General features: G+C 31.6%; 2 protein-coding genes across 3 annotated transcripts; both read right to left on the bottom strand.

The window, feature by feature from the left end:
- Positions 1-1,516: 1,516 nt before the first annotated feature.
- On the bottom strand, positions 1,517-8,209 carry LOC149892104 (uncharacterized). 2 transcript variants are annotated; one of them, XR_016449720.1, is made up of 9 exons: positions 7,808-8,209; positions 7,572-7,667; positions 7,313-7,472; positions 7,178-7,233; positions 6,873-7,045; positions 6,615-6,774; positions 6,260-6,415; positions 2,312-2,430; positions 1,517-1,969 (listed from the first exon to the last, which is right to left on the bottom strand). XR_016449720.1 is itself a non-coding variant. In XM_090078228.1 (8 exons), the coding sequence occupies exons 1-7, from the start codon at positions 8,019-8,021 to the stop codon at positions 6,306-6,308; spliced, it is 969 nt and encodes a 322-aa protein (XP_089934354.1). In that variant the 5' UTR covers positions 8,022-8,208; the 3' UTR covers positions 1,517-1,969; positions 6,260-6,305. The 2 variants fall into 2 exon arrangements, 1 of the variants encoding a protein (XP_089934354.1); XM_090078228.1 differs by lacking the exon at positions 2,312-2,430 and having other exon boundaries at positions 7,808-8,208.
- Positions 8,037-10,786, bottom strand: LOC149892103 (uncharacterized). The gene is made up of 4 exons (XM_090078227.1): positions 10,711-10,786; positions 8,553-10,334; positions 8,243-8,317; positions 8,037-8,059 (listed from the first exon to the last, which is right to left on the bottom strand). The coding sequence occupies exon 2, from the start codon at positions 10,325-10,327 to the stop codon at positions 9,278-9,280; it is 1,050 nt and encodes a 349-aa protein (XP_089934353.1). The 5' UTR covers positions 10,328-10,334; positions 10,711-10,786; the 3' UTR covers positions 8,037-8,059; positions 8,243-8,317; positions 8,553-9,277.
- Between the last annotated feature and the right edge of the window lie 4,088 nt (positions 10,787-14,874).

Genomic DNA, 14,874 nt, shown 5'->3' with positions numbered 1-14,874 from the left:
AGCAAATTCTAAGCATTTCTGTGCATTTGTCGCAAAAATCGGTACTTACCACTGAATTGCTTGATGCCCTTGGGCATTTTTTTGCTCAGCCTGACAGGATACAACAGAATATGGCCAAGGGATCCAATGGGAGTCGGTGAAAGCCTCGAATTTGGCCGCATTTGGCCCAAATTTCGACGTTTTGTATGGAAATTGAGCCAAAAACGGGGTTTTGTCGCCAAATCCGGTACTTGCCAGCCTCTCTGTTGATTGTGCTTGTCATTTTCGTGCTCAGTCTGACAGGATACAAGAAAATAGGGCCAAGGGATCAAAGAGGAGTTGGTGAAAGCCTCGAATTTGGCCACATTTGGCCCAAATTTCGACGTTTTGTATGGAAATTGAGCCAAAAACGGGGTTTTGTCGCCAAATCCGGTACTTGCCAGCCTCTCTGTTGATTGTCTTTGTCATTTTCGTGCTCAGCCTGATAGGTTACAACAGAATATGTCCAAAGGCTCCAAGAAATCTCGGTGAAAGGCTCCAATTTGACGAAATAATCACAGAATTGACATTACAAGCAAATTCTAAGCATTTCTGTGCATTTGTCGCAAAAATCGGTACTTACCACTGAATTGCTTGATGTCCTTGGGCATTTTTTTGCTCAGCCTGACAGGATACAACAGAATATGGCCAAGGGATCCAATGGGAGTCGGTGAAAGCCTCGAATTTGGCCACATTTGGCCCAAATTTCGACGTTTTGTATGGAAATTGAGCAAAAAACGGGGTTTTGTCGCCAAATCCGGTACTTGCCAGCCTCTCTGTTGATTGTGCTTGTCATTTTCGTGCTCAGCCTGACAGGATACAAGAAAATAGGGCCAAGGGATCCAAGAGGAGTCGGTGAAAGCCTCGAATTTGGCCACATTTGGCCCAAATTTCGACGTTTTGTATGGAAATTGAGCCAAAAACGGGGTTTTGTCGCCAAATCCGGTACTTGCCAGCCTCTCTGTTGATTGTCTTTGTCATTTTCGTGCTCAGCCTGATAGGTTACAACAGAATATGTCCAAAGGCTCCAAGAAATCTCGGTGAAAGGCTCCAATTTGACGAAATAATCACAGAATTGACATTACAAGCAAATTCTAAGCATTTCTGTGCATTTGTCGCAAAAATCGCCCAGCTGGCACAAAGACGTTTAATAGATGTTTTTAATAGGCATATTTTTGGTTTTGAAATCGTCTCCGTAGACGTCTAAAACGTGAGACGATAAGACGCTTACGTAAAGCTTTCTTAAAGAGGTCTTGATATTGCGTCTTTTAGAGCTCTTTTTCTTAGCTTGCCTGTAACCTTTTTCTTTATGATCTCTTTTCATAACTATTATTAACTCAATATTACGGAAAGGAATTTTATAATAAATTTTATAATTAAATGTCCTTCAATAATATCAAGTTAATAATAGTTAATGCATAGGAATATTTCATAAAATACATTCTTTGTGAATGTTATCATCTATTTGGAAAATAATAGTAAAACGCATATTTATTCATGTCATACATATTTATTTTTCAAATGCAAATAGTTTACAACCGTAATACATACTAAAATTCAAAGAGAAATGTGTTATTTTAACTATTCATTATTAGTAGAAAAATAGGACTAACACGGAACTTTATTTGTTCTTATATCAGTTAGATTATAGAGTTTCTTAAATAAAACTTTTAAATGGAAATGCAAAAGCACAAATATCAAGCATACTTATTTAAAACATTAACAAGAAATATTACTTCTATCCTACAAATACAGTGGCTGAAAAATATAAGTACGAATTGTTAAAATTTTAGGAGTTTCTACTTGTTCGAACCACATTCGTATTAAACTCCTCAAAGTAATGCGTTCAAATACAGTTCATAACATCTTTTTGGATTGATAAATTCTTTAGCTTAACTAATGCTCGAACGTGCAATAACGACTCTTTTAATAACGGAAACTTTTACAGCATCTGCAAAAATACGTAAACATTTTTAGTAAGTAAGAACAATTCAAACCTATAATAAAAAAAAAACTAAACAACTATATTTAAAGATAGTTAATAGTTACAAGATTGAATAATAAAAAGCATTTTTAAACACAATAAAAACACCCAACAACAACAACACTAATACAAAGAATTTAAAAAGTTTAACAAAAGCAATAAACAATAAAAGTAATAATCAATTACAAAAATGATAAGGGATAAAAGGAATTTTTTATTATAACAACATTAACTTAAAAGTGTAACAAAGATAATAAACAGCAACAATAGTTAAAGTTGTTGCAAAATATAATAGAAATCTTAACTAACCTCATCAACAACAACAGCAACAGCAACAACAACAACCACAACACCAACAATCATAACAACAACAACAACAACAACAACCACAGCAATAACAACAACAACAACTACAATAAAAACCCTGCCTGAAAAAAAAAAAAAAACATAAAAGAAAATAAATAAATAAATGAAGTTTTAAAAACTGAAACAGATTATGAAAATAATACAGAAGAAAAACTAAAAATTATAGAGAAAAATTTAAAGCTTGATGAAATTATTAACAATAATAAAAGATAAATGGTAAAAAAAAAAAGTTAAAACAATAATAATGATAACAAAAAAATGTAAGAATGTTGTGGATCTCGTGTCCATAGAATGAAAATAAATGTATCTTTCCAGCCTTACATGAAGGCAGAGATGGAGGAGAGGGATTAATCTGGATGAGAGGGATTATTGATTTGATTTAGGAGTTGAGACTAGCATCTAGGTGATTGAAAAAAAAAAAAAAAAAAAAAAAGCATAGCACTTGCCTATGTGAATAAAGGAACAGAAATTTTAAAAAAATGACACTTTAAAAACTTAAACAGATGATGAAAATAATATAGAAGAACAACTAAAAAAAAAAAATTTAAGCTTGATAAAAACATTAGCAATGAGAAGTGATAAGTAATAAAAGATAGAAAACAAAAAAACAAAAAAACTTTAAGATAAAACAATAATTAAGATAATAAAAAAGTGTCAGAATGTTGTGGATCTTGCTCCATAGGAGAAAAATAAATGTATCATTCTGGCCTCATTTTTGGCAAGGAGGCAGGGGAGGAGGAGAGAGGATAATCTGGATGAAAGGGATTGTTGATTTGAATGAGGAGTTGAAAACAGCGCTTTGTTGCTACAAAAATAAAAAAATTGCAGCAGCTCTATGTATTAACAAAATAACGGAACAATCAAGTGTAGCTTATAAATATAAATCAAAACTATACAAATATAATTAAACTAACAAACAACAGCAACTATAAATAATAGCAAGAGCTTTAAAATGTGATAAAAGTAATAAACAATAATAATTATCACAAAAAAGCATCATAAAAATGATAAACAATGACAATAATAAACAGCAAGAAAGGTTTTTACAATAAAAAAAAAATCTCAAATATTAGCAATATAAAGTAGTCAAAATTTATTTTTAAATTCAATAAGAGTTATTAAAGAGTAAATACAATAAGCAATAAATATTAAAAAAACATAGAAATATAATAAAAAGAACAACAACAATAATTAATAAAGAAGTAGTTAAAAAAAACTTTAAAACTTAACAATAATGATTAAAAACAAAAACATTAATACAAAGATTTTAAAATTATATCAAAAGCAATAAAAAATGAAGTTAACAAGCAATAGCAATAATAAGTAAGAAAAAGAACTTAAAAATATAAACTAGTTAATTTTAAAATGTGATAAAAATACCAAACAATAACAATTATAAACAAAACTTAACTTCTTTGAGAGTACAGATAATAAATAACAACAACAACTACACAAGAAAATAAAATTGCAACAAAAGCAATAAACAATTAAAACAATAAACAATAGCAAATGAAGTGCTGCCAGCAAAAACTCCTTAAGTCCATTAAAAAAACAAAAACAAAAAACAAAAAACAGAGATAACTATGTCACTTCAATAATGAACTAATAAACTTTCATGTGTACCAGCTATTTTGAACAAAAAAAATATCTGAGCTGCATAAAAAATAGAATCAATTTCAATAAGGGATTTTACAAGTGACAAATAGATCTAATATTTTTGCCGAATACAAACAAGCTATCATGGCATCCAAAAGAAGAAAAAGAGTTGAAGAAAACTGGTGCAGAAATACAAATAAAAAGATAAAAAAAAAATGTGAAGAAAATCTGTTCTACAATTATAATGATTAACAGTTATTATAATGGAAACTCTTAATTGGTAAAAGGAACAATACTACTGTATTAATAAGTTTAAACAAAGGATCAACACTTGTGATAATTGTAGCATGCTATTGATTAATCTTTCATTATTAATCTTTAGTGTTTGTAATGCCTATACATTTGTTTTGTTGAAGTTGTAACTACCATTAGCAGTCATTATAACTATATGATATTTCATGGTATTATTGTTTATTTTATTAAATTACAAACTATTTCATCCCTTACTTGAAATATGTTTAATAAAATAAATATGTAAAATAAAAAAGATTAACATTTTAGCATAGAAATACTATTTACTGTTTAATTTACTTATAGATACATTACAAATGACTTTAACTTAAGTAAATAAGTAAAATATAATAGTTCATAGATATATAATAAAATTTCAATTTAGGAATTCAGTTTGTTCATCTATTTTTAAGGACATATTTTCAATTAAAAAAATATTGAATGTATGTTTACATGTAATGATTATAAAACTAAAGTAATATTTTAAGTTACCTCAAAGAAATCATTAATTAATAATGTTTCAGTTTAGTCTAGTCTAGCTTTTTAAATTTAGTCTCTAAGTTGTAATAAAGTTGCATTTTAAATTCTTTTTAATGTATAAGTTAATAGCAAATTTGTTATAAATTAATGATAACTTTATCAAATTTATATTTAGATTACTCTTTTTAAAGCTAACTTTTGAAAGGAGGTATACTTCTAGCAAAAAACTTCACACTCCAACATGATATGCATATCTGAAAAGCACAGGTTTTCTATGATGAAACAAAAAAATATGAGTTGGACAAACAAGTCTTGTATTATGTACGAATTATCAAAAAGTAACAGCAGTCTTGTATTATGTACGAATTATCAAAAAGTAACTAACTACAAGTAAGCAACTAATGTTAGTGGAGTATATTACAAAAGACACATGGGTACACAATTTTGGTATCATTAACCTTGTTTCTCTTTAAAAACAACCTTCTATTGTAATGTAGAAAATGCTGCAGATAAAGGACCCAATGAAGTAATAACATTTTTAGATGATTATATTAAAGAAAACAAGAATGATAGAAACGAGAAGATAACTCTGTTTGCCTAGAAGTGCTACAGTCAAAACAAAATATATCTTTTGTATTGTTTGGTTAACCTTTGTACAATGGAGCTTTTCAAAGAATAATAATTAATTACCCTATTTCATAACACTTATTAACTGATGCTTTGCAAGAATTGAAAAAAGAAGAAAAAAGTGGAGAAATAAGCAAACCATATGAATGGGTTAATATAATGAAATCTTGTAACAAAAAGAATCCATGCAAAGTTATCCTTGTTTTGTTCTTTAAAAATAAACTGTGAGATATTTTCTTTTTTCTTTTTAATTCAACATTTTGAAAGTTTTAATACTTAAAATATAGAAATGATATTTTGGTGCTTATCCTTTCTTTTTTTTGAACCGAAGAATATTTGAAAAAACATATTTGTTTAATAATTTATTTTTGAAAATAAACAATCAATACTATTGGTTCTTGCAACGAAATTCTGCATATTAAAAAATGCATGATGGATTTTATAGTTATTAAATTCATCAACCATTTATTTTATATATTTAAACAATAAAATTGAAGTTATTTTCTCTTTTTATATCTTTTTTACTATCTTTAGAAAAACAAAACAGACTTGTGAATTTCTTGACAAGAAAGTTTAAAAAATAAACAAAGCAGTGAACTTATTTTAGTTTATTACAAGTAATCTTAAAATGGTTACATCTCAAAATGAAAATAGTGTGACTAATGCAGTTTGTGCAGGCAGCATTTCAATTATAAATACAAAAAAGAGTTTAAAAATAAACAGTAAAAATGATAAACAATTAAAAAAAAATCCAATAATAAAAAAAACAAAATTAAAAGCAATTTTAAAAGAACAACTAATTCAGTTCATTATTTCTTTGGTAAAAACATTACAAACTATGCATGGCATTAGCTACCATTTCAGTTGTTTCTTAGTCTTAAATAAAAGTATAATTACCAATTACAATTCTCCCAACATCAGACCGTTGATCGGAGTAAACCTTTTATTGGTTTTTTGTACCATCTTTTCGACCTGGCGCATTCTTTAGCTTAACCATTACACGTTCTCTCATACTGGACTCTTTCATAGCAGGAAATGTTATTTTCACAGCATCTTTAAGTAAATTAGATAAACAATTAAAGAAAGCAAAATATCTAAACTAGTTTCAGTTCCTCTTAACTTCTGTAAAGAATTTACCCACAAAATACTGCATTAGCTAATTTTCTAGATGTTTCTCACAACACACACACACACACACACACACACACACACACACACACACACACACACACACACACAAAAGCATATTTACCAATTACAACTCTCCATAACCCAGACTTTTCTAATGCTAACTTTCCGCCACTCCCTTTCATGTTCATTTTACATTGCAGTTTCACAGAAAACATTCTGTCAATGATTTTTGAAGTTGCATCTTTGACATCTACACCCCCAATTTGAGAGAGCTGTTCTACCTGTATACAAAGACCAACTGCAAATTAGGAACTATCTTTAAAAAAAAAGTAGATTTTCTGTCCAATAATTGTTAAAAAAACAACAGTGGTGAAATTACCAAATTTTTTCTGTAGTTTTCATCCTTCAGTTGCTCTTCTACTGTCTCAAACTCTTCTATGCTCAAAAGAGCTGAGATTTGTTTGGTGTCATTATGGACAGCTCTCCTTTCGCGTAGCTCATTCATGAATACTGCAATCTCTCCCAAATTGTTAAGAACAGCTTTTTGAAACTCTGTTAGAATAAATTGAAAAATATTGAGTAGAAGTCACCTGAACAGAACATGTTCCAAACAATTCTTTATTGCAACTCTCAAGCTCAATCATATTTAAAATAAACCGCTTTAGTCAAAACAATTTTCCTTACGTGCAGTTTCAAGAGGAAAACCTTGGGAGGAGCTGCATGCAACAGGTTGAGGTGTCCTTAACATGAAATAAAATATCACATCACTGCATTGTTTAATCATGCAGAGTTCAATGTGATAAAACTCAGTTAAATTACCTGTTGGTCACAGGGGATCTAGACCGAGAGCGTGTTGCTTCTCTGAAACTTTGCGATGATTGACTGACTTTTGAGGACGAAGGGACAAAAGAAGATGGTGGAGTTGGAAATGCTGTTAATTTGGTTTTGTGAGGAGCAGAAGCTGGTATCAATGGAATGTCTGAAAAAAACAAACAAAAAAACCATTTATTTGTATTAAATGACATGCATTTGATGTAAACCTATTATAAAAAATCCAACAAAGGGTGCAGTTTCTAACCTGATGTTTCATTTGAGGTCAATGTATTGTCAACAACAAAACCATGCTCATCTTCTGAAGCAGACAAGTCTGATAGTTTACACACTTCAATGTCATCTTTAACAAAAGTAGACATTTACTTTTTTAAAAAAAAAACAAAAACAAAAAAAAATAACAAACACATAGCTGATTTAAAATCTTACTCACACAAATACAATAAAAGTAATAGCAACTTGAAAAAATGAAAAAAGACCTACCATCCTCACATTTCATTTTTATAAGTCTAAACTGCTTCCAGTGTGAACTTGGTGAAAGATTGTATCTCTCAGCCCGTAATACATCTACACCACTTGGCCAATAAACAACCTTTTTTTCTGTATCAATCCATTTTCTTAAAACTACTCCTATTTCTGTTTTGCTCTTCTCTTGCCATACTGCACAAGCCCACTTTTTCATTGGTACTGGTTCCATCTTTCGTCAAACCTTTTTACTAAGTATTGTTAATCAATCTAAAGAAAACAATTTTAAGATGAGAACAGCTCCAAACAAAGGACAATATTAAATTGATTATTATGATCACAAGTAATGCAACTGTTAATGTAATTCAGAAATACTATAAATCTATTCTAAAACATTTTTGAAATACTAAAATGATCAATAAACTGTTGTTATGAAAAACATTTCAATGTAACCTAATTCTTAAATTCCCATATTGAAGAAGAATAAAAATTGAGCAAGTTGAAATTGGTTAAGGATGTTGCATTGTGCTAAAATAAGCAAATTGATTTTGAAAAACTTTAATTCTGCAGTTAAAAACTAAATAAAAAAAAAAAAAAACTAAACTAATAAAAAACAAAGAAAACTAAACAAATAAAAAACAAACAAAGTAACAACAACAACTAATGCACAAAAAAAAAATTATTTTTGCTCTGATTCATGCAAAAGAGGAAAATATACAAAACCATTATTGAAAGGCAATACTGAAACCTTCTTTACTCTTACAAGTTCAGTCTTGAGAACCAGAACCCTTTTGGATGTAAATGCCACTTCGTCAAACTTCTCAACAAAACCAATGTCAAAGACTTTAGAATCCACTGGGCTGGTATAAAAGCTTTTAGTATATTTCACCTTTAAACGATTGCACAAGTAGTTATCATCTGCAAGATTTTCAACAATCACAAAAAAATAGTTCTGATGTAGAAAACATGAATCTCGAAAACTTACAGACAGGTTTGTACGCTTTGAAGTTTTAAATACAGTTCTGACATTTTGCAATTCAAACTGACGCTTTGCAACTTGTGATATTGGGTTGTTGCAGTTTCGAACTTGTTTCTTCAATGTTTGCAGAAAATTTTCAAAAGGGAAAGCGGACATTTCATTGAGTGAACAGTCTTGATTTTCAACATCGTCTGAGAGATGAACCAAACTGTGAATGTTATAAACCACAAAGGTTTCACCATAAAAAGTTGCAGCGTTTTCTACAAAACAGTTAAGCAAGTCCCTAGCATAAGATAAGTAATGACGCCTGAACTCACTATTAGAACTCAACAAAATAGAAATAGAAACATGCAGCAAAAGAAAATGTTGATACATGTCGCTTTGAAGCACAGCTTTCAACACCAGAGGACCAGTATAAAGTAAAAACTGCCTGAATTCTGTGGCTTTCCATCTGTCTAGCTCAGACAATGAACGTGGTTGGCGAGCAAAGTCAGAAGGTAACTTGCCATTTAAAGATAACGATGTCTGTTAGAAACATCGCTTATTAAAAAGTTTGACAGCCTGCATACTCTTGGACCCTGAACTAAAAAAGTCAAAATTCTTTTTGTTGCTCCTAGACAAACTAAATGCATGTAATCTAAAACAAAGTCATTGATCAAAGATGCACCTAAACTTGAGAGAGGGGATACACCAACTTGATGACCATTTAAATACAACAGCTGATCAAAACAAGCATTAGACCTTAACAGATATGAACTTTGGGGCTTGAACACCACGCGATGAGCAACATACTCACCAACAATCTCACAACGCTCACAAGCGTGCTTTGAGGTGTGTCCAACAACTTGTTTCAAAAATGCTCTAGCTGGAGCATCACAGATAAAAACACCAAGACCAAACTTTAAGTTTGTTTTGTTGAAGGTTATACCAGCTACACAGAGGTGCTTGACTTCTAGAACAAAGTCCTTCAAAAAATCATCTACAGGATGGGGCTTAGATTTCCCACAGTATAGTGCAACAATGAAAACATTAGAGTGAAACATGCCCAAAACAGGCCACATTTGTACAAGCGATGATTTAAACAAAGGCAAACCGTCTATGCTGACATTTAACTTAATCTCAGTAACATCAATCACATCCATTTCTTTTAAACGTTGAATCAAACCTTCCTGAATTCCAAAGTAAGTATAGGAGCCACCGCAGATTTCTTGAGTACAGATTCGTCTGGGAGTCTTTAACAACGTTCTAGCATCCTTTTGTAAATGCTCATAACCATGTCTATTGAGAACTGAAAGCAGATCATTGAAGGACTCACGAGATACATTGTGCTTAACTGCCCACCTAGCTAATTCGATGTTTAGAGGTGATGTCTTCGATCGATCAGCACTGCTAACATCGCTAACAATTTCGCTGCAAGCTAAAACGTCATCAACGTGAAGATCATGTTTGTCTGGTACTGCAACATCACCACTAGAAGGTTCAGTCGAAGTTAGCATCTTGGTAATCTCGGACTGGATTCTCCTATACTTTTTACTGTATACTCTTGCTCTTTCGTTCATTTCAGCGCTATAAACATAACGATGATAGTAAAAGTAAAAAAACAACAACAAACAAACAGACTTGTATCAAAATCTTGTATACATTGCGTCCGCAAGGCAAACTTTAAACTTACAAAAAAGCCGGGGAGGAAGAGATGGTAAAAGCTCTAGACCTGCAGAAGGCATTCTTATTCGTTATATTTAAAAACTCTCTTTCATTAAATACGCAACACAACATTACCGAATCATTTTCATAAAATAAACACGAACATCATGAGAAAATTGATAAGCCGTAAATAACATAAATTTTGCAAAGAGATGCCAGCATGTCTAATAACAATTTTGTCCCCCGGTCATTCAAGCTAGCTAAAGCAACTCTGTAAAACAGCCAAACAAAAACTTACTCAAAAAAGCAAAACAAAAAAATTACACAGTTTCCTCCTGATACTTGCAGATTTTGAAACTTTTTTTCATTCAAGACTAAAAAAAAACAACAACTATATAAGAAACCGGGGAGGGAGAAGGCAAAAGCTCAAGATCTGCAGGAAGCATTCTTATTTATCAACTTTAAAAATTCTATCTTATTAAATAGTAACACAACATTTCCAAATCGCCTTCATAAAACAAACACAAACACCGTGAGAAAATCGATAAAACGTAAAAAAATAAAATTTTGCAAAGTAAAACTAGCACGTCAAAGAAAATTATTGTCCCCCGGTTATTCAAGCTAGCTAAAGTAACTCTGTAAAACAGCCAAACAACTCGAAAAATCAAAACAAAAACTTACTCAGTTTACTCCTGGCATTTGCAGATTTTGAAACTTGTATCACAGAAGCCCTTTTTATGTCTATTTTCAAAACCTATTAACGTAGGTGTATTTCCCATAATTGGCTCATTAGGACAAACCTCTTGTGGGAGGATAGACATTTGTGGCAGAGGCGAACTTCCAAGCTCATTGTTTGCCTTAACCAATAACACACCAGGAAACGGCCCACGTGAATGTACCAATTTCATTCTATAGACGCTGGATCCGCACAAACCTAGCAATTTTCGACATTCACGTGACCAAAGGGGAGGGGGTTTTATCTTGCAAAAATTTTACTATCTCTCTCTCTCTTTCTTTACCCCTCTCGCTCCCCCTCACCCCTCTTACTACAGGCCTATTCGTCGTGCAACTGGAATTTTTTGTGCAGGCCTATTTTTTTACGGTTGTAGACAATTATTTGTTTAGATTTGTTTTAAAAGAGAAAATGCAATGTTGTTTATGACATGTTGTGAATTGCTGTTGCATGATGTAATGCAAACGAACTTGGATAGTTTTAGCGTGGAGTTTTAGAATTCGTTTAAAGCAAGTGATATACATATATTTTTAATTTCAGATGAAGTTTTTATATCGTGCCAAAAAAACTGTTGTGTGTATGCCTGTCACAATAATGATCAAAATGAACAAAATAGATGTATCGAGTGAAGCTAGTAAAGTGTATCAGTGCATCATATTTTAAATTACAATGTTGAGCGTGAAAAACGGATAAAAGCCATTCCAATCTCTAATTCAGTTGTTAACAGTAGCACTGTTATCTGTGAGTTACACTGGCCTCCAAAATTTGAAACAGTTACAGTATGTGGAGGAAAAAATCGACCAAAAAAAGCTCCATTTCCTTGGCTGGGAGTACCCTTATCTCAGATTCCAACTGCTGGTCCAACTCAAAGAACTAACATAATATCTTTAAGTGGCATTAGAAATACATAATATGATGAGTGTATGAAAATCTTCACTTTGAGACATTTCATAATGGAGTTAAGCGTAATGTTTCTATTTTAACAATCAATCTAATGATAACTGTTGAAACCTGGTCAAAGTTTGATAAGATACTTGACTTTTATGTTCCTTGAAAATGGACAATAAAAAAAAAAAAGGTAATTTTGCAACATATTTTGGTTATTGGACAAAAAATAATTGGAGATCAAATTTAAACATCAGACATAGTTATGTGCTTATTTGGCATATTTTTCATCATCAAGAGATATAAGGCCGAGATCCACAAGATTCTGACATTTTCTTAGTATCTTCATTATTGTTATATCTTAAAGTTCTTTTTATTTTTGTTATTTGTTACTTACTATTTCTAATATTTTTATCAAGTTTTAAGTTTTCTGTTTTTGATATTTTTACTTGTTCTTCTGTATTATTTTCATCATCTGTTTCAGTATTTAAAATTTCATTTATCATTAGATTTTTTTTTTTTTTTTTTTTTCCATCTTCAAATATACAGTTACTATGCTTTTTTTTTGTTGTTACAGGGCTTTTGTTGCTGTTGTTCTTAGTTAAGGTTTCTATTTCACTTTGATATATTTTTAATTATTGTTGTTGTTTATTATCTTTGTTATACTTTTAAATTAACATGGTTATAATATCAATTTTCTTTATCCTTTTTATCTTATCATTTTTGTAACTGTAAGTTTGTAAATTATTTTTGTAATTGTAAAAATAATCACTTACCATTTTTGTAATTGATTATTACTTTTATGGTTATTGCTTTTGTTAAACTTTTAAAATTGTTTGTGTTTTAGAATGCTTTTTTATTATTCAATGTTGTAATTATTGATTATCTTTAAATATAGTTGTTTTTGCTTTGTTTTGTTTGTTTCTTTTTGTTTTTGTTTGGTCTAGTTGTAAATATATTTTATAGTTTAAAAAAAGTTTCATTTCGTTGTGTTGTTGTTTTCTGATTTTTTTTCTTATTTTGAAATAAAATTTAAATGGAATTATTTGTTTGGTTTAGTAACATTTTCTCATCATTATAAGAAAATAACAATTATGTGTTTCAGACTGTAAAGCAGGTGAAATGATAATTATAGGTAATATAACTAACAGGTGAAATTATAATTTTGTAAACATACGATGCTTTGAATTAAAAAATATTTCAGTGAGTTTTATTTATGTTGTTCATTAATTTAGGTTAATATTTTTGTTTATCTCATATAAAAAAAATTACTACTGCTCATCCTTATCCCCTTCCTCTCCCTCCCCTCCCCCTGCCCCTCCTTTCCTCTTTGCTATATAAAAGATCCCAAAGGCTAAGTTTACTTCAAATTTATAGACGCTAAATCAAAAACATTCTCACGAGTGAATATACAAGATTAATTTCACTTTCAATCGCCCCTAAGATCTTTTGCGCTGTGATTAAGTTGTATTCTTTGGTTCCAACTAATTATTCTCTATTTATAATACAAAATCAACAGCAATGATATCCATTTCATTATTACATAAAGAGTTGTTTGCTAAACCTACCTAATGCTTATGCAAACGAAAAATATCGTAGGTTAAAAAAATATAAAACTAATGAGAAGATAAAACAGAAAAGATATACAAAATAAATGAACTTGTAAATAAAGAAAAAAAACCAAGCCCAAGTATAGCATCATTTAAAGCAATTAAGCTCATATCATTCTCAGAGCCAAAAACAAGATATCTTAAAAACGTATACAAAACGCAAATTAAAAACCAGTCTTCACGGAGACCAAATGGAGACCTCTATAAGAAGTCTAAAATGCGCTTGTGCCGGCAGGGCGGTACTTACCACTGAATTGCTTGATGCCCTTGGGCATTTTTTTGCTCAGCCTGACAGGATACAACAGAATATGGCCAAGGGATCCAATGGGAGTCGGTGAAAGCCTCGAATTTGGCCGCATTTGGCCCAAATTTCGACGTTTTGTATGGAAATTGAGCCAAAAACGGGGTTTTGTCGCCAAATCCGGTACTTGCCAGCCTCTCTGTTGATTGTGCTTGTCATTTTCGTGCTCAGCCTGACAGGATACAAGAAAATAGGGCCAAGGGATCCAAGAGGAGTCGGTGAAAGCCTCGAATTTGGCCACATTTGGTCCAAATTTCGACGTTTTGTATGGAAATTGAGCCAAAAACGGGGTTTTGTCGCCAAATCCGGTACTTGCCAGCCTCTCTGTTGATTGTCTTTGTCATTTTCGTGCTCAGCCTGATAGGTTACAACAGAATATGTCCAAAGGCTCCAAGAAATCTCGGTGAAAGGCTCCAATTTGACGAAATAATCACAGAATTGACATTACAAGCAAATTCTAAGCATTTCTGTGCATTTGTCGCAAAAATCGGTACTTACCACTGAATTGCTTGATGCCCTTGGGCATTTTTTTGCTCAGCCTGACAGGATACAACAGAATATGGCCAAGGGATCCAATGGGAGTCGGTGAAAGCCTCGAATTTGGCCACATTTGGCCCAAATTTCGACGTTTTGTATGGAAATTGAGCCAAAAACGGGGTTTTGTCGCCAAATCCGGTACTTGCCAGCCTCTCTGTTGATTGTGCTTGTCATTTTCGTGCTCAGCCTGACAGGATACAAGAAAATAGGGCCAAGGGATCCAAGAGGAGTTGGTGAAAGCCTCGAATTTGGCCACATTTGGCCCAAATTTCGACGTTTTGTATGGAAATTGAGCCAAAAACGGGGTTTTGTCGCCAAATCCGGTACTTGCCAGCCTCTCTGTTGATTGTCCTTGTCATTTTCGTGCTCAGCCTGACAGGATACAAGAAAATAGGG

Source organism: Hydra viridissima, unplaced genomic scaffold (genome assembly GCF_058129835.1).
Source record: "Hydra viridissima isolate aposymbiotic clone 2 unplaced genomic scaffold, HvirCarnegie_v1 scaffold_2, whole genome shotgun sequence".
Classification (NCBI taxonomy): Eukaryota; Metazoa; Cnidaria; class Hydrozoa; order Anthoathecata; family Hydridae; genus Hydra; species Hydra viridissima.
Note: the sequence above shows the minus strand (reverse complement) of the source record. Positions and strands in the feature narration are given on the sequence as shown.

Coding starts and splice junctions, on each gene's coding strand:
- LOC149892104 (XM_090078228.1), bottom strand. CDS start 8,021: ATGGAACCAGTACCAATGAAAAAGTGGGCTTGTGCAGTATGGCAAGAG. Junction 7,473..7,571: donor GACCTCAAATGAAACATCAG/GTTAGAAACTGC, acceptor TGTTTTTTTCAG/ACATTCCATTGATACCAGCT. Junction 7,234..7,312: donor AGATCCCCTGTGACCAACAG/GTAATTTAACTG, acceptor TTTCATGTTAAG/GACACCTCAACCTGTTGCAT.
- LOC149892103 (XM_090078227.1), bottom strand. CDS start 10,327: ATGAACGAAAGAGCAAGAGTATACAGTAAAAAGTATAGGAGAATCCAG.